We start from the raw sequence: 19996 nt of genomic DNA, 5'->3' as shown, positions 1-19996 counted from the left end.
CATACCAGCATCTTATCCCACAATCAACATATAATCAACATAAAATAAAAGAATAATGAAGCTACCATAAAAATTTTTTTGATATACACACAAACATCCGTTACTGTTCTTTTATAACTGTGGCTTACCATAAAAGAATCGAACTTTTTGTACCACTATTGTGGAGTTTGTTTCAAGTCATACAAGCTTTTCTTCAATTTGCAAACTAAGTGCTCTTTCCCTTTTCATTTCAAAACCTTCATTTTGATCCATATAAATGTCCTTTTACAAGTCACCATATAAGAATGCAATCTTGATATCAAGTTATTCAAGCTCAAAATTCAACCTAGATGTTAATTTCAATACCACTCGAATGGAACTTATCTTCACAATTGGAGAAAATATATCATCAAAATCAATGCTTGGTTTCTGATAAAAATCTTTCACCATCAATTGAGCTTTATACTTCACTAGTTTGTCACCATCTTTTTTCAACTTAAACATCCATTTATTCTTCAACAGTTTCCTCTCTTTTAAAAGTTTAATAAGATCATATGTATCATTTTTGTACAATGACTCCATCTCTTCTTTCATTGCTTTTAACTAGTGTTATTTATCTGGAGTAGTTTACACATCTTGAAATCTTTTTGGCTCTCTCTGACGGGTAACTGAAATAAAATCTAAACTTAAAAACCTGGTAGATGACCTGTATTATCTAGTAGATCCCTTAAGCTGAGACTTTACACCACCTGATGTTGAAGGTAGCTTTCTCTACTCAATATTTTTTGGTGAAGAGAATTACGTACCTTGCTCAACATTCTCAAGTAGAGAAGATTGCTCCATCTACTCAAAACTAATTACATTTAGCTCATCACTAATTATAACTGGCTCATTCATATCTTCAATTTATGTTTCTTACCCATTTTCACCATTTGTGATTTTTGCCTGTGTAACCTCTATCGGTGTTGAAATATTACACTAAACAGTAACCCATATAATTTTTTTTATTTTTTTCAAGATCTGCTATGCTTTTTTTCATGAAAAATCACATCTATGCTTCTGACTATCTTTCTCTTCACTAGATTTCATACCCTGTTGCTAAATTCCTTATCATCATATTCTACAAATACATACTATGTGACTTTATTGTTAAGCTTTGACTTTTGCTCTTTTAACACATGCATGAATATTTTACACTAAAAAATTTTTAAGTGAGAGTATGAACCTTCTTTTTTTATCCACACTCTTTCTAGAATGTCAAAGCTTAAAGAAACTGATGGTGATCTATTAAGTAAATAACAAGTTATGTTGACTACTTCACTCCCGAATGCCTTTGGTAATTTTGCCATCCTTAACATACATCTGATTTTTTTCATAATTATGTGATTCATCATTTCAGCTATATCATTATGCTACTGTGTTTTAGGTTTTATCATCTCATGCTTTGAACAGTACTTTTCAAAGTCTTTGGATGTATATTTTCTATCATTATTAATCTGAATATACTTCAAGAGTAGCCCTATTATCCCTTTTATCATGGTATAAAATTTTTAAAAATACTGCAATACTTGGTTATTATTTTTCAACATATATACCTAAGTTTTACATAAAGTATCATTAATAAAAGTAACAAAATACCTGCTACCATCATATGACTTAACCTCAATTGGACCATATACATCAGAATAAATCAATTCTAATATGTTTTCTTTTCTCTAAAAACTCTTACGAAAAGAAACTTTATGATGCTTGCCAAAAAAATAATGATTACATGAATCGAGAGACATACATTTGGCCAAAGTACTAAGAGATTGCCTTACCAAAACCTGTAACCCCTTCTCGTTTATGTGTGCTAGTTTCTTATGCCATAAGTTTATTAAAGCATCATTCTCAATGGCATTTATCTGATTATCGTTCAATTGCATCCATGTCTTATACATTATACAGCATAATTTTTTCCTTATAACTATCATAGATTTTTTTAAGAAGCTTTTTGTACCTATTCTTTTGCTGACTCTCATATCCTTCCCTATCAAAGATATTAATAGCAAGTAAGTTTATTCTCATATTTGAAATATATCTAACATCCTTCAAAGTTAATATGCAGTTTGTACTAGTTTGTACAATAATATCACCAATCTCAACAATTTGCATCACACTTTTATTTTTAATCTTAGTACAATCAAAGTCTCTTACTTTGTAAGTTGTAAATAAATTTCTCTTAGGAACACAATGATATGTCGCTCATGTATCAAGTATCCACTCAATGTCATGATCACTAACATGATTACAATCACTATGTTTATAAATCAAAGTAATCGAATTACTATTTGAATTCATTACCGTAACATTGTTATCATTTAAACTATTGTCTTTCTCATCTTTTCACTCTTACTTCAAGATTTAACAGTATCACTTTATATGACCTATTTTACCATAATAGAAACACTTTACTTTATCTCTGAACTTGGATATATGTTTAAACTTACTACAGTCTTTTGAGTTCTAACCTCTGTCAATATTTTTACCTTTATTCTTTATGATCAGAGCTTGATTCTCATGGTCTAAATATTTTCTCCTTGCTTCTTCATTAAGCATATTATCTTTTATCATCTTCAATGTCATCTTATAATTAAGAGTTAAATTAAGAATAATCACAATGAAAGTATTTTAGCTATCTGATAATGAACCCAAAAGAAATAACGCTTTCATTTCATCATCCATTTTAAGTTTCATAGTAGTCATCAAATTAAATATATTTTAAAAATCACTTAAGTGCTTTGTAATCGATCATCCATCCTTATACTGTAAAGTTACAAGCTTTTTAATAAGTATAACTTTATTCATACCTATTTTTCTCTCATACAATACTGCTAATTTTTCTTAAATAGTATAAGCATATATCTCCTGCGTTACATGATGAAACACACTGATATCAACCTATTTTTATTGTGGCTAGTAGTTTTTTACCTAACTTTTTTTAGCTTTCATCTTTTATATATGCTGGTTTAGCCGAATCATCAAATACTGACTTTTACAAATTTTTATAATATAAATTATCTTTCATCATAGGCTTTCAAATTTAATAATTTGATACTATTAATTTTATTATGAAACATGTATCATCTTTCATGATCTTAAATAAATTTACTTTTATCTTATACTGTTTTTATATCGATGTCTCAAAATAACTCTTATTCTGATATCACTTGTTGGGCCTAAATTAATAAATATAACAATGTAAAAATAATATATTGCAATAAACCTACAGTAATATACAACAATCAATAATCAACAACGCAAAAAAAATAAAGCATACTAAGATTTACATAAAAAAAACTTTTCAGCATAGAGGAAAAAATTCATAGACCACTAAAAAAATCTTCATTATCAAATAATAAATATACAAAGTTTTTTTCTAATTAAAGCTAGAGCTAATCAACAACTAAATAGACAAATGAAAAAATCTCACTAAATAGGTGACTCAATAAATACACCTTAAATTTGTTCCTAGAGAGTTTCAAACTTGATTTTCACAGTTCAAAATGTAAAACTCTAAATCATAAACCTACTGATAAAATTTTAGCTCAATTAAATCACGGATTGACTTTCGTTCAACCAACTCTCTCTTCTTCTTTTTTCTCTATTTTTCCTAACTAGTTGTCTTTCTCTTGGTTTCGGCACCACCACCTTCTATTTCTTTATTACACAATTTCTCCTTTTATTATTTAAGGCTTTATATAAGTAGGGCTCTCTTAGGTCAAAGAAAAAAAATGCTTTAGACCTTTTAATTAGCTAAAACCAATTAGGCTATACCCCACTCTTCCTAACAAAAACAACAAATTGGAACCACAACTAAAAAATAATAAAGGTAAAAGAATCCAAATTGAAATCAAATTTAAGAAAAAATTTTATGAAATAATTACTTCATGTCCAAACAAATAATCTCATAATCCATTTTCATAAGATCAATTATAATACACCTTAAGATAAAAGGTGTAAAATTTATGACATATATGATTAGCATTAAAAATAACTTGATATAATCAAGGCAGAATTGATTTAATTAATTTGTTCCTAATAATCTTAATTACTTAGTTCAAGTCTAGGTTCACTATAAAAAGTTGCTATAAACTAATGTTCAAAAAATCATTAGTAAAACTTAAAAATCCTTCAGTATAGCACAATAAATCCTATAATAACAATCAAAATATATATTCTGACAAATTTATAACCATTAGTATATCCTTTGTCGGTATAGACCTATATTGACAGTTTTTAAGTTATCGAAATATGTAACAGAGATATACTGAGAGTTTTAATCTGTCACTATATGTATAGCTATTGATATATCTACTATTGTATTTTTTACATTATACTTTTTATTGATGGTTATTTTCGTCAGTATAGACTTGTACGTTTTAATTTTTTTAACTTATACCTATGATGTGTCCGTCAGTATATCTTTTACCAACGGTCAATGCCCGTCAGTATAGCCTTATGTGTTTTAACTTTTACCAACAGTCTGTTACGGCCATCAGTATAGCCTAAAATATTTTAATAGTAAAACGCGTAGGTATAAATTTCAAAATGTCGATAAAAAAATTTTTAATTATATTTTCAGTTATTAATATTAATTTATTTATAATCATAATATGATATGATTTCATATAAAGTAAAAATACTTAATAACATTTGAAATAAAATAACAACAAAATCTTTTTATAATCCACAAATTTAAAATAAGTCAAGAACTATTGTCATTGTACCAAATCCAAAAAAAAAAAAAAACATTAATATCTATGATTGAATGCCTACAAACATGATGCTCAAAGTTAACAAACAACTCCCTAAAGTAAGATGATGCCATCCTAAGTTGGTCCAAGTACTTGTTTAATTAGTAAAACCCAATAAAGAATTCCATGTCAAATTAAGCTTTAATCAGTCAATTAACATAGAAAATGTTCCCAATGTTAAGTGAAGCATACTAGAAACTATAAACAAATGAATTACTGATAAGATTTTGTTCACTGTTATAAGGGCCCCATGTTTCACCAACCCAAGCAACTATTAAAGTTGTTGAATTCTTCAAAATTATTTAAAAGTCTCTAAAGGGATGTTGCCCACCATCTAAATAAGATGGATCTAAAATTTTATTCATAAACTAATTATCATTACCTACATACAGAAAAAATATGTAATTTAATAACTGAATTCCAAAAAAAAAATTTTAACAATGTAATTTACTATTTTTGTTGTACCTATACCAAGGTTGTAAATGTGTTGAGTCACTACTTGCAAAGATTTGGATATTTTTGTACAAATTATGTGAACCCCAAACATTTAATCATCCTAAACTATTACTTCTTCACAAAACATTCAATCATCAAAGTCGGCACAATAGAAGGATAAAAAAATAAGTATGCTCGATGACACAAAATTGAAATGCAAAAAATGAAAAATACTTTTGAAAAATAACGAGAGTCTTAATGTTTCAACTTTGATTCAACTCTAAAATAAAATAGGCGTTGATGGGTTTAAGTTTGTTGAGTTAATGAGAGGTGGAAAGAGTTTATGAGAGATGGAGATTAGGCTATGGGTATTGATAGGTCGAAAGAGTTGGTGGGAGGTGAAAATTAAGTTTGTAAAGTCAACAAAATGTGAACGAAAGGAAAATGATTTAAATATTTTAGGGATTATTCAAGGCGTTTTTGGCTAAAATTACCTTAAATAACCCCATTTAATTTTTTTAAGGGATTATTCAAGGTATTTTTGGCTAAAAAATGCCTTGAATAATCCTTTATAAAAAAATTAAACGGGGTTATTCAAGACATTTTTTATCAAAAATAACTTGAATAATCCTTTTTAATTTTTATGAAGGGATTATTTAATGCATTTTTGGCTAAAAAATGCCTTGAATAATCTTTTACAAAAAAAATGAATGAGGTTATTCAATGTATTTTATAACCAAAAACTGAATAATCCCCTTTAAGAGAAGATTATTTTTAGTTTAAATAATACATTTTAATTATAAAACACAAAGTAGCTTAATCAATTAGAGCATGCAGCTATTAATCATAAGGTTGTAGGTTTGATCCCTCATTTTAACATTTTTTGGGTTTTTCAAAAGATTTTTTTAAGTGTTTTCTTGCCAAAAATATCTAGAATAATCCTTAAAAAAATAAAAAGAGATTTTTAAAGATATTTTTTATAAAAAAATACCTTGAATAATTCATTCTAGGAAGGGATTATTCTTAGTTTAAATACTACCTTTTAATTATAAAAATACTAAAGCAGCTCAATTAGTTAGAGCATATAGCTATTAACTATAAGATCATAAGTTTGATCATTTCTTCTAGTGTTTTTTGAGTTTTTAAGGATTATTCATAGCATTTTCTAGTAAAAAATGCATTGAATAATTTCTTCATAAAAATTTAATGTGATTATTCAAGGTGTCAGTAAAAAATACCTTAAATAATCTCTTTCATGAGAAAATTATTCCTAGTTTAAATAATAACTTTTAATTATAAAAATATTAGAGTAGCTCAATCAGTTAGAGCATACAGCTGTTAACCATAAGGTTACAAGTTTAATTTTTTTCTCTAGGTTTTTTTAAGTTTTTTAAGGATTATTCAAGACATTTTTTATTTTGTCCTATAAAAGGTGCCTCACAAGTAGAAGACAGTGTGAACCATTTTATCTCATAACCAACTCTAGTATATAGTCAACATAAGATTCATGACTCTTTTCTAGGACCATGACATCTTTTTTCATTCCAATGAAAGCTCACTATCCTCGGTGGTACATCATTAATACCTTTAAAGCTAGTTTTGATATCACTTATCATGAGTCGAGACTCAAGCTCCATGCTCGTACAGCTTCAGGACTCAAGCATGAACTCATCCGATATCCTAGATCAGTCTAACTATCACCTTTACCCAGAATAACCTTCTATCCATGGTTGACCATATATCCCTTAAACTAGCTTTCTTTCTCTTTCCACGGCCTTGCTCTTGGGCCTCTTGTTGTTAGCTAGCAACATCATTATGGAATGTCATTTTCGTGAATGCCTTAAGAGTAATCTGAACACCATCAAACAAAACCTGCACAAAACTTACTCTAATAATAATAAAACCTTTTTATTGTTTTCTTATTTTCTTAGCTTGTGTATTTTGCCTTTCCCATTGGTTTAGTGCCAACATGCGTGGTTCATAAGTTGAACTTAGGTTAAGGAGTTCAATCCTAATCTAAGGCCATACAAATTTTGGTTTAAAGTTCACACCTATGACAGTTGGTATTATAGTAGGTTTGAAGCTAGTTCAGAGTCTACAGAAGCTTGTCTAAAGGAGCTGATTAATGTCAAGTGCTGTTGGAACTAGTGTTAAGCTTAAAAGAAGTTGCAAACATGTTGGTGAGGGCATTCGATTGTGTGGTACATGTATTTTAGGATGTTTCTATGTTCATGTACTGGTGAAACGCTTCTTAGTGCACAAGGTGTTGGCGTGCAAGAGTGTAGATCATTTGTTTGACCAATTCTTGTAGTTATATTATGGGTGTGTTGGGCATGCTATGCAGAGGTACTGACTGGTACCCAATAAAGTGTTGGTCATATGTTGTGTTTGGCAGAATCCTGATTCATTGGAGTGCTAGTTTGAAAGTTAAGGTAAATTTCTTATATTGCATTCATAAATGTTTAGTTTGATCATTGTGCGTTGCTAATGAAAATGCTCTTTTATAGTGGCATCATAGCGATGACAATGCCAAGCATGGTAAGAAAGCAATCACTATATAGGACTAGTTCATAGAAGAACTTAAGTGGCAGTTTAAGCCAGAGTATATGGAAGAAAAAGCTCAAGGAAAGTTTCACAAGCTTACTCAAAAATGGAGAATTTGAGATTATTACAGGGATTTCTCAAAGCTATTGCCATTGGCCCTAAGCATGAGCTAAGGGAAGGCTCTGTTTTACTTTTTGGATAGATTGAAACTATGGGTAAAGTCTGAATTATAACGACAAGGCATACGAGAACTAAGTTGGGCCATTGTAGTTACAGAATCATTGATAGAGTTTAAGAGCACTGTCTCCATGGTCAAGCCACAAAGGTAATAGTGAGAAAGACACAGATATAAGTTTTTCATCTGATGAAAGGGCTAGTAACAAGCCTAAACTTAGCAAGGCCTAGATCGATAAAGCTACTTCAAACAAGGGTAGGGAGTGAAAGCCCTTGAGTTGCTATTTATGTGGCAGTCCACATAGGGCTAAAGAGTGCCCTATGCATACGAGGCTTGTATCTATCAAACAGGCAGAGAAATTATCTAAAAGAGAGAATTGTAATAGCAAGGATGGACAGCTTGAGGTGATGCGACTGTATGCTATTTTATACTGCAAAGGGGTTAAAACCTCTCAAGGAGTTGGCGAAGACAAACCAGTGGCAACCGAGTGCCACAGCATAAGTCTTAAAGTGCAATCAAATTTCTCACAAGGGAATGTGCTATGGGTAACTCAGAAGAAGCACATAAAGCGTCGACGACGTGGAAGAAAAGGATCATTACAGCAAAGTGTTAAGAAATTTATAATCAAGAACAACAAAAGCTAGTATAGTACATATTTGTGTATGGGACCAAAACGTTAAAAAACTAGTTCACCAGGCAGGAGTTAGAACTGGCATGCAATGCAGGTGCATCATCCCCTAAGCAACAAGGGCGTTACAAAAATGACTGTGAGAGATTTTCACATTTCGCAAGCTAGTCCAAGCTCAGGAGTTTTTTCCAAGTCGGGTGACAATTTAAGTTCTAACAAGATATAATCTAACAACCAAAGGGACCGAGCCCTAAGGTGCACTGAAGGTTGAGGTTGATGGAAACTAGCCTAAAACAATGGTGTAGGTAATGATCAAGACTCCAATAGCTCAGGCAGTGTGTTTAAGTTCAGCATAGTTTAGCTAAGCCTAAGTGTGAGCAGTGTGGGTGCATAGGCAAACACAGACGTGCACACTAGAGGTCTAGGTTATGGGAAACCAGCCCATAACATTGGTGCAGGTAGTGATCAAGACTCTAGATGCTTAAGGAAAGTGTTTAAGTTCAACAAGATTTGGCCAGGCCCAGGGATGAGAGCTAGTGCGCAATACGCAAGCACTGGTGCACAATGCATAGGCACTTAGTCAAGCCTGGGTGGGAGCACTGATGACCGAGGTGCGGGCACAAAGTTAAGCCCAGATGTGAGCATACCTGAACACAGACCTGAGCTAATCAGAGTTGGCAACACTGAGTCGAACCCAAGTATGGGCACGGGTACAAGCCTAGGCGAGAACGATGCTGAGCACGAGTCTGAAACCAACCAAGATAGATTCCCACTCATATTTGATCAAAGATGCTAGAAATATGTTGTAGTATCATATCTCCTAGAATTATAGGATTTAAACTAATGTGATCCCTAGAGTTTAGGCATGTAAATCAACATTGATTGTAAGGGGGACTCAACTATAAATAAAAAGTCTTTCACCCTCATGTATAGACACCACAACTTAAGTAATACAATATCCTTCCTCTAGCCTTAAACTTGTTGTTGTTCTTTAGTTAGCCTTTCTTCAGGCACTTGCTGTGCCCTTTTGTTTTGCAGCGTATTAGGTTGCTAAGCCCCACAGTCCAATGTGTCCATGCATCGTTTCTTGTGTTAGGCTGATCTAAGATGCGAAAGAGTCTATCCCCGTGTCCTGGAGCCACGCATAAAAATTAAATATGGTTATTCAATGTATTTTTAATAGAAAACACCTTGAGATTAATCTTAGTTTAAATAATAACCTTTAATTATAAAAACATTGGAGTAGCTTAATTGGTTAGAGCATACAATTATTAACCATAAGGTCGTAAGTTCAATTCCTCTCTCTTATGTTTGTTGAGTTTTTCAAGAGATTATTCAAGGTATTTTCTAGCCAAAAACGCCTTGAATAATTCTCTCATAAAAATTGAATGAGGTTATCCAAAGCGTTTTTGGCCCCCATTCAATTTTTTGTAAGGGATTTATAAAAAATTAAATAGGATTATTTAAGGCTTTGCTAAAAAATGCCTTGAATAATCCATTCCCAAACACCCTTAATTTTTTTCCCAGATAAAAGCTAATAGTTTTTTTTAGCTTATATTGACGGTTACATTAATAACCGTCAGTATATAACATATTTATACTGATGGATAGTCATATACCATAAAAAAATTTTATTTATATCGACAATTAAATAAAATCTTGGTATAAGTATAATATATTCTTACGGTATTAAAAATTCATCAGTTAAAGTCTCTTTTATTAATATAATTTGATCATCAGTATAATCAAACGTCAGTATATAAAAATTTTTTTGTAGTGGTTAGAGCACCTTAATGATCTGTCTCTAGATTTTTAATATTAAGTAGGTGACATGCAATTAATTCTTAACATAATAAGCATGAAAACGTTCAAACATAATTGTTGTTAGGAATAAAAACCCAAATTTCAAAAGATTTGTTGAAAAAATTTTAAGATATCTAATACTCACTAAAATTCTACATAATAATCAAGTTACTTGGTAAATAAATTAATTATTTTATAAATAAAGATGAATGACCTTCCTAGAGTGTAATATGAAAAAAAATCGAAAGTAGAGTTGTAGAATTTTTACAAGATTAGATATATAAACACTTCATTGAACTAAGGAAGAGTGTTTTTGAGTCTTATATAATTTGTGATTGGTTTGACTTGGTTTTGAGATTGTTGAAACTGAGCCAAGTGCTCAAAGATTTGTTTGGATTGACAATATTGTTGTATTTGTGATTGGAATTGCTTTGAGTTGAGCGTTTAAGTGTTTGAATGTTGATATGGCTGTAATCTAACTTTTTCATTCATGAATATTGATAGGTTGAATGTCAAATCAATTAATTTCTTTCTCTTTTTTTTTTTGCGAACAATTTTGTCTTCCTCTATTGTATGATGCATAATGTCACAGCCATACATGTGAACATTATTCGTTTTGTTTGAATGTAAACATTTCTTGGCAATAGATTGAATCCACGTGGAGTAAATGGGCCCCCAGACGACATCAGTTAGCTCATCCCATACGTCTCCTATGTACATGAAGACTAGCTAGTCAACCCCACTTCTCCCCTATAAATTGCATTGTCAAGTTTCAAGTAACACGTGTATCTCTTCTTGAGAGTTCTCCTCAGTTCTTGCTGTTATTAAGTTGACACTGTTTGCTTTCTAAATTTACTTTGTATGTACGTGAAGTGATCTAAAAACAACATTATGGGCAGTTTTCCAGAGCAACAGCACCCCAAAGAAGCTTTTGGATGGGCAGCTAGAGACAGTTCCGGCTACCTTACCCCCTTCAAATTCTCTAGAAGGTTTTCAATTCTAATATCTTCTTTCAAGGGTTCTTCACAATTTCTTTGTTCTTCTTAATAAAGAAAAGAGAATTAATTTTATTATGCATTTAGAGTAAATCTCATGTTAACGTCTGTTAAATTAAAGATAATCTAGGCACATAAATATAAAAAAAAAATTTATTTATTGTCAATTGATTTTACATTAGGTATATATTTTAAAAACTTAATGACACCAACCTTAAAAAGCATTTAGGATTAATCTCTCTCAATTTAATATAATTTGATATTAATGTTTTAATTTCCACATCGAAATGGATTGCTAATTTGCAGGGCAACAGGAGAAAAGGATGTAGCTTTCAAGGTGCTTTATTGTGGGATATGTCATTCAGATCTTCATACGCTCAAGAACGAATGGAGCAATTCCATCTACCCTCTTGTCCCTGGGTAAGTAAATATATGAACATAAATATAAATATATCACTTTATTTGATAAAAAGGAAAAGAAAATGGACCAATTTGAAATGATGAGGAATTATAAGTGTCATAATCTATAAATTTATAGTTATATTTAATAAGAAGAGTCATCACTAATGTTTTTTATATAAATATAATTGATCTTGTCCCATTTTAAAAAAATATTTTAATTTTAACTTAAATATTTTTAAAAAGTAAATTCATATGTACGAAATCAAAACTATATTTGAAAGTATGGTTATATGTGAAAAAAATTATAACACTTTCATATTGTTCACCTAAAAGATAATATTAATTTGATTTCGTGTTATCTAAAAGCTTAAAAAAAACTTACCAAATAATTTAATGTAAGAAATTATCCCTAAATTATTCTATTATGTTGATAATAATTATCCTTCAATATGTTAATAAGATTGTTTGCTATAAATTATTTTTCAGTATTTTGATAAGATTTTATGAAAATTATTTCTTTTCTAAAAATTAATTTTTATTTAAAAATCATAAGGTTTTTCAATATGTTGATAAAAACTTTTTTTATAAAAATTAAATTGTCTTGTAAGGCTTCATTGAAAACTATTTTTCTTTTAAAATTTGTTTTTTTATAAAAAATTAATAAGATTCTCTAATATATTGATAAAATCTTATCTTAAAAATTAAATTATCTGTTAATATGTTAGTAAAGCTTCATTAAAAACTATTTTTCTCTTAAAATTTGTTTTTTATAAAAAATTAATAAGGTTCTCCAATATATTAATATAATTTTATTTTGAAAATCAAATTACCTTTTAATATATTGATAAGATTGTTTATTTTATTGATAAGATTTTTTATTTTATTAAAATAATTTATTAAAAATTTGAATATTCTAATATATTAATAAGATTTTTTTATTTAAACATTTAATTTTTAGAAGATTTGAACCCTCTAATATGTTTGTAAGATTCATTTTTATTTAAAAAAATATTTTTTTAAAAAATATTTACAATTAAATAATAAATAATATATAACAAATAAATAAAATAATGAAAACATAAATAAAAAAACAAATAAATAGATAAATAAATAATAATAATAATAATAATAATAATACTAGAAAAATGGTTCGGCTTGGAGGCTCGCGAGGTACGACTTGAAAACACTGTCAAATTCATAATTTCAAATCTCCCACAATTTCTATCGAGAACTTTGCTCTTGTGTCCTCTCTGTTTTCTGGTGCGTATAATCTTTGTCCATTCATGTTCTTTTGCTTGTTGATTCTCTGTTTTTTTTATAGATGGAAATCCCAACTTAATCAGTATTTCAATTAAAGCTGAATTCTTCAAAAACTTATCACCAAATGAGAATTGAGTTTTATATTCAATGAAATCCTTTGTTATTCACAACTCCATCAATTTCAATCAAACCTCCGCCGCTCTCTATTTCCTTCCTTTTTTTAATTTAACAAAAACCAAACCAAATCCTATAAAATCAACTTCAAATAAAACGAGATGTCTACAATAAATATCATTCCTTTAAACTTTTTTTTTGGTTTGATAGAGTAGCTAGAAAGTATTTTCATTTATTTCACACTTTTATTAAGATCAATTCAACCTTTAGGCCGTAGGAGAGGGAGAAATATACTTAATTATTACTGCTAAATTCCATTTATCATATTTACCTTCCATTATTTTTATTTTTATTTTTCTTTTTTTACATAAAGGAAGGCTTAAGCTTAGAGGATAGGGCAAGGAAAATCTCAGTCTCAGCTTCGAAGGGTCCCAAATTTATGATCTCTTCATGCCTTGATGTCTACTATTCGAGAAAGCTTTCAAGAGCTTTTACTGAGTTAATTAGCCAAGCAAAAGATACCATTGATTTCCTTCGCAAATTTTACCTTTAAAAGTACTTTAAAATACTAATAATAAAGAATTAAAAACTATAACAATATTTAAAGACAACATGTAAAATCTTTTACAGTGTTGCAAATTGGCAGAAAAGTTTGATTTCATGCTGAGAAAATGAAATATGAACACCCAATGTGTGGATGGAATTTGCTGTGTGGTTGGAAATCGAATACGCAATGTGTGGACCGAAGCTGCTACTGTTACTTGGACACCAGGGTGCCCAGTGTTTCAACTTTGAAGCAGGGATGGGCTGGATGTTCCAACTAATTATTGATGAAAGCTATTCCTGGTTTTTTAGGTCAAAACTCAAATACTAATTAAGTTACTCTGATATGTGACAAGAAAGATTCCTCTCAACCTTACATCCAACAAAAACAAATCACTTCAATCAAAGGAGAAAAAAAAAATTGCATTTATAGTAGATAAAATAAGCATAATTCCCAAGTGAATAGATTAGATTTGAATTTTTTATTTATTAAAGATAATATATATGTAAATTCAAAACTTATAATCCAAATTGCATCTAAAAAGAAAACACAGTGGCATGTATAAATGGTGAAATAATAAGTTTCTGGATGCAGGCATGAGATAGTTGGTGAAGTGACAGAGGTAGGAAGCAAGGTAGAAAAGTTCAAAGTAGGTGACAGAGTGGGAGTTGGATGCCTGGTTGGATCATGCCGCTCCTGTGACAACTGCGTCAACAATCTGGAAAACTACTGCCCACAAATGATATTCACCTATGCAGCAAAGTACTACGATGGAAGCATTACATATGGAGGTTACTCCAATACCATGGTTGCTGATGAGCACTTCATTATCCGAATTCCCGATAATCTACCACTTGAAGCTGCCGCTCCCCTTCTCTGTGCTGGGATCACAGTTTATAGTCCATTGAAATATTTTGGACTTGATCAGCCTGGTTTGCATGTTGGCGTGGTTGGCCTTGGTGGGCTTGGTCATTTGGCAGTGAAATTTGCCAAGGCTATGGGAGCCAAGGTGACAGTAATCAGTACCTCCCCTAACAAAAAGAAGGAAGCTATTGAAAATCTTGGTGCTGATTCATTTTTAATTAGCAGCGATCAGGATCAGATGCAGGTTTGGTTCTGAATTTCATCTTTTTTTTTTTTGTCTTGATATGAGGATTCTTGGGTGTAATGGTTAAATTCTAATGGCACTATGTTGATATATTATTAGGCTGCCATGGGTACAATGGCTGGTATCATTGATACAGCATCTGCTCCACATTCTTTGCTGCCATTGATTGGTTTATTGAAGTCTCATTCCAAGCTTATTCTGATTGGTGTTCCAGACAAGCCACTTGAGCTACCAGTCTTCCCTTTGATCGTAGGTAGGCATATGAAATTACCGATAGATTCATTACATTTTTGAAATTTTTGCTTCATTGTTCAATATGTGAGTATAAAATTATCATTTGATCGATAATCAAGAAGCCAATTAATGATCGTTGCAAATGACAGGGAGGAAGGCAGTAACAGCAAGCTTCTCCGGAGGGTTGCAGGAGACTCAGGAGATGATTAATTTTGCAGCCAAACATGATTTGAAACCAGACATTGAAGTTATACCTATAGACTATGTGAACACTGCCATGGAACGCCTTGCCAAAGCAGATGTCAAATACCGATTTGTCATCGACATCGGGAACACATTGAAGGCCACCTCTTAACTTTGTGTTGCCAGAACCAGGTCAAGTTGACATATATCTTGGCATAGATTCTTATCCTTTGTAATTTAATTCCTGGTTTTTATCAACTTTGGATGATGGTGTAAAAGCTTTGATGGCAGATTACTGCCAAGCTAGCATGAAAAAAAATAGTTGTTTTATATAGAGATGTGGGGTATTTTAGATAAAATATTGTAATTAAACCATGAATTTATGGATCTTGCATGTATTTGACTCAAAGTAATTAACAAAGCATGATCCTTATAATTTACGATTTTATATTTGATGTATTGTTAGTATATATACACTATCAATCAATCAAATAATATCACATTATTAATGAATAAATATTAATCTTCAAAATAAATATACAAAAATTTAATTTTTTTTAAAAATTTATTCATTAATAAAGCAAAATCTTTTGATTCACTTCATTAATTAGATAATATCATTGGATTCATTGATAGTATATAAAATTTATATATTGATAATACATCAAATATAAATCACAATTTTGTAGGTATTACCATGCATGATCCTGGTCATTGCTAGTCATTGCAAAGATATGTATAGACTATACTAATCTAAAATACACATAGAAAAGGATGTAATATGCTACAATGAAATATAATTTTCATGGAAGATTTGAAAACATAGTAATAATTGAATGCATGCATGTATGATCATTTATTATATATTTGATTTAAAACTGCTTCAAAAAAATATTTGAGGTAAAATTAGATAATTTCTTATTTATATTAATAAATCCTAATAAGTAACCCGTGAAATTAATATTTTCAAATTAAATTTAAAATGTTAAATTATTAATTTTATCTTTTACCTTATATTTCATTTTATTAAAATGTTATTATATAAATTAAATTATGTAAAAAATATAAATATTTTTAAAATTAAAATACGTTTAAATAAAAAGATTTTTCGTAGCCAAACGCTGGCAAAATTTTTTGTTATTACATGAAATGAATGATTCCTTTGTTTTGAAAGAAAAAAAAATTACATATGTATCATGACAAGATAAAATTAATATTCAAAATGGGAATTTACACTTAAATAAAAACTAAACAGTGGCATAAAAATACTTATTTCAAGGTCAAGGTTCACATCTGGCTTGGGAAAGATAATTAAATATACATACGGGACAGTTTTCTTATTATTTGACCTATGTTTTGACCAAAAAAAAAAAGGACCTTTTTATTTTATTCTAACAAGATTTTAGATTGATCGGCAAGAAAGAAGACCAAACTTTGGAGTAGTGGTGGACGGAGTTAGGATTTTTTTTTTTAGCGCATTTGTTTATAATATATATTTATATATAAATATTAATAAATTTATTAATTTTACTAACGAAAAATATCCAAATAAAAATTCTCATTAAATTTTATTTTTTTTTTAATTTTTGGATACCCATACTCTATATGTGGATCTGCTAGGTTGATGTGAATTTTTTAAGTTAAAAAAAATTATGTATTTTTAATGAGTGTATATAATATTTTTATTAATTAATTAATTAATTTAATTAACCAAAATAAGTGAGACATAAATTTTTAAAACAAACTATATACTCAAACAAAATTTATTGTATGCTTTATTTATTTGAAAAGTATTACAGGAACATTCCGTACTTTTTTTCTAGTTGCATACTGTCGCTTCTTATCAAGTAAAGAAGAATAATCCAAAACTATTACTAGAACATAAGAATATTGGAACTTGTTTTGCCGAACTGTCGTGTAATAATAGGGGGCAAACTTTAAGATGTGGCCTTCAACGTGTTCCCAATGTCAATCACAAATCGATATTTGACATCTGCTTTGAGAAGGCGTTCCATGGCGGTGTTCACATAATCCACAGGAATAACTTCAATGTCTGGTTTTATGTTATGTTTAGCTGCGAAATCAATCATCTCTTGAGTCTCCTTCATCCCTCCAATCATGCTTCCTCCTATTACCTTCCTCCCTGAAAGTTTTGATATATTTTTTTAATATATAAAAGAAAGGAATTTGAGATCTCGTATCACTCTTAGGAAAACATATGAATAAAGGATTCTTACCTTGGAGCAAAGGAAAGGCTGGTAACTCAAATGGTTTCTCTGGAGCACCAACAAGAACAAGCTTCCCGTTGGTCTTCAACAGCCCAATCAAAGGCAGCAGAGGGTGTTGAGCGGATACTGTATCTATGATTCCATCCAATGTGCCAATGGCAGCCTAAACACAACAAACATATATGATGTATTGAATTTGGAAAACTGCTATACCTACACTCACAATAATTAATCTCTTATTGATAAATTATTGAAAGAAAAAAAAACGTTTTCAAAACTAAACCTGAAGCTGCTCTTGATCTCGGCTGACCAAAAATGAATCAGCACCAAGATTTTCCAAAGCTTCCTTCTTCTTGTTCGGAGAGGTGCTTATGACTGTAACTTTGGCCCCCATAGCCTTGGCAAATTTCACAGCAATATGGCCTAGGCCACCGAGTCCAACAACACCAACATGCAAACCAGGCTTATCAAGTCCATAAAATCTCAATGGACTATAAACTGTGATTCCAGCGCAAAGAAGAGGAGCGGCAGCATCAAAAGGCAGGTTGTCAGGAATGCGGACGATGAAGTGCTCATCAGCAACCATAAAGTCAGAGTAACCTCCATATGTAATAGTTCCATCATAGTACTTGGCTGCATATGTAAGTATCATTTTCGGACAGTAATTCTCAAGATTGCTGATGCAGCTATCGCAGGAATGGCATGATCCAACCATGCATCCCACCCCAACTCTGTCTCCAACTTTGAACTTTTGTACCTTACTTCCCACCTCTGTCACTTCACCAACAATCTCATGCCTGCAACCAATACGAATGGTTCAAATCAAATCTATAACTATTCAGGTTCATCAATATATTTGTTTATAGTAACCAACAGCATAAAATAGATAGATGAACTAATGGAGAAATACCCAGGGACAAGAGGGTAGACAGAAGTGCCCCATTCATTCTTCACCATATGAAGATCAGAATGGCATATCCCACAAAAAAGCACCTTGAAAGCCACGTCCTTTTCTCCTGTTGCCCTGCAAAACCACATCATATTTATCAAACAACAAGCAACAAAGACCCATGGAAGAAGATCAAGCATGCACATATTCAAATTAAGATATAGAATAACAGTGAAAAGTGAAAACCTTCTGGAAAATTTGAAGGGGAAGAGAACACCGGAAGTGTCTGTGGCTGCCCATCCAAAAGCCTTGTTGGGGTGCTCTTGTTCAGGCAATCTCGTCATTGTTGTATGTATAACTGTTTGAACTCTTCAAGTTTCAAGGCAAAGCAAATGGTGATTAAAAATGATACATGAAGTGGCAAGTTTTTGAGTTTGCTTAATTATTTATAGCGGGGATTTGAGGGCTATGCTGACGTATAGGGTGAGCTAAATAAAGCTAGCCAATATAAAACAGGAAACTGTTTGTCAATGAAAGTGGATTCGATGATTCGACTTTCTCAGCTTACCTTTCGTTTTCAATTTCCCCTCAAATTCCTTCTTTTTTTTTTTTAATTCCAAAAGCAAAATTTTCAATTTTCACCGATAGGTTGACTCTCTTGTTAATTGTTATGATTAGGAAGGAGCAAAGCTAACACCAAATTTTCTAAGTGAAATTTGTGAAAATTTTATTAAATGATTTAATAAAAATTTTAATAAAAAATTTAAATCAATAAATTAATAAATTTAATATGAAAATCAATAATATATAAAAAAAATAATTAAAAATAGTATTTATAATTCAACTTTGATTAATACTTATCTAAATGGTAAAAATTGTCAATATTTTTACTAAAATTATTTTTCTAAAAATATATATCAAAAATTTTTATTTTAAATTTTATACACCTAATTTATATAATAAGATATTTTAATTTATTGATTTTAATTTTTAATTTTTTATTTTATTTAATTATTTCTAATAAAAATTTTACAAATTTTATTTTAAAATTTTCATTTAAATTAAATTAAATTCAAACACCGTCGTATTAATTAGCAGTAATTATCTCTTTTCCTTAAAATTATTGTTATAAAATGTTTCACTTTCCATATACATGGAGTATCTATATTTTGTTCTTTTTTGTGTACATATATAAAAATATTCATGGTTTTTATTATTTTAAATATTTTATTAAATTAAAATTTTTAAATATATATATTTAAAGTCTCTTTATTATAGGATTTTGAAAATTGATTTTTTATTTTAATCAATAAAATAATGTTTAAATTAAAAATTGATAATTAAATTTAAAAGTTAAATTAAGATAATATTTATGATAGAAAAATAGTTATATCTCATTAATCTTTCGAATACGGAACAAATAAAATTATTATAATCAGACTATGATGAGTTCACATCATACGTTATAACAGCTCATCAAACACGTCATCATAATTCATTAGCCCAATAACATCTCAATTACGAAAGGATTACACCTTTCTCTTTCATTTTATTTTTACTTGAAAATTAATTTTAAATACAAGCGGCATATAAAAATATATTCATATATTAATAATTTTATATATATATAAATTTTTTAAATGATATTATAAGTTATAAATTTTATGAACAATTCATAA

General features: G+C 29.9%; 2 protein-coding genes across 2 annotated transcripts; one reads left to right on the top strand and one right to left on the bottom strand.

Annotated features, from left to right (window-relative positions):
• Positions 1-11146: 11146 nt before the first annotated feature.
• Positions 11147-15657, top strand: LOC111291757 (putative mannitol dehydrogenase). Its single transcript, XM_022883724.2, has 5 exons — positions 11147-11349; positions 11662-11775; positions 14270-14783; positions 14883-15036; positions 15167-15657. The coding sequence occupies exons 1-5, from the start codon at positions 11252-11254 to the stop codon at positions 15370-15372; spliced, it is 1086 nt and encodes a 361-aa protein (XP_022739459.2). The 5' UTR covers positions 11147-11251; the 3' UTR covers positions 15373-15657.
• Positions 15658-16949: 1292 nt separating this feature from the next.
• Positions 16950-18736, bottom strand: LOC111291988 (putative mannitol dehydrogenase). Its single transcript, XM_089766459.1, has 5 exons — positions 18564-18736; positions 18339-18452; positions 17712-18225; positions 17438-17591; positions 16950-17343 (listed from the first exon to the last, which is right to left on the bottom strand). The coding sequence occupies exons 1-5, from the start codon at positions 18659-18661 to the stop codon at positions 17138-17140; spliced, it is 1086 nt and encodes a 361-aa protein (XP_089622585.1). The 5' UTR covers positions 18662-18736; the 3' UTR covers positions 16950-17137.
• Between the last annotated feature and the right edge of the window lie 1260 nt (positions 18737-19996).

The sequence above is a fragment of the Durio zibethinus genome, chromosome 10 (genome assembly GCF_047325235.1).
Source record: "Durio zibethinus cultivar Kanyao isolate XHJ-2024 chromosome 10, ASM4732523v1, whole genome shotgun sequence".
Taxonomy (NCBI): Eukaryota; Viridiplantae; Streptophyta; class Magnoliopsida; order Malvales; family Malvaceae; genus Durio; species Durio zibethinus.
The sequence above is the reverse complement of the archived record's forward strand: the minus strand, read 5'-3'. Positions and strand labels throughout refer to the sequence as shown.

What these genes read in the sequence shown, in the direction of transcription:
- LOC111291988 (XM_089766459.1), bottom strand. Translation starts at nt 18,661, where the DNA reads ATGACGAGATTGCCTGAACAAGAGCACCCCAACAAGGCTTTTGGATGG. An exon ending in GTCTACCCTCTTGTCCCTGG is followed by an intron (nt 18,226 to 18,338) that starts GTATTTCTCCAT and finishes TATTGGTTGCAG; the next exon opens with GCATGAGATTGTTGGTGAAG. An exon ending in GAGATCAAGAGCAGCTTCAG is followed by an intron (nt 17,592 to 17,711) that starts GTTTAGTTTTGA and finishes TGTTGTGTTTAG; the next exon opens with GCTGCCATTGGCACATTGGA.
- LOC111291757 (XM_022883724.2), top strand. Translation starts at nt 11,252, where the DNA reads ATGGGCAGTTTTCCAGAGCAACAGCACCCCAAAGAAGCTTTTGGATGG. An exon ending in CCCTTCAAATTCTCTAGAAG is followed by an intron (nt 11,350 to 11,661) that starts GTTTTCAATTCT and finishes GCTAATTTGCAG; the next exon opens with GGCAACAGGAGAAAAGGATG. An exon ending in ATCTACCCTCTTGTCCCTGG is followed by an intron (nt 11,776 to 14,269) that starts GTAAGTAAATAT and finishes TTCTGGATGCAG; the next exon opens with GCATGAGATAGTTGGTGAAG.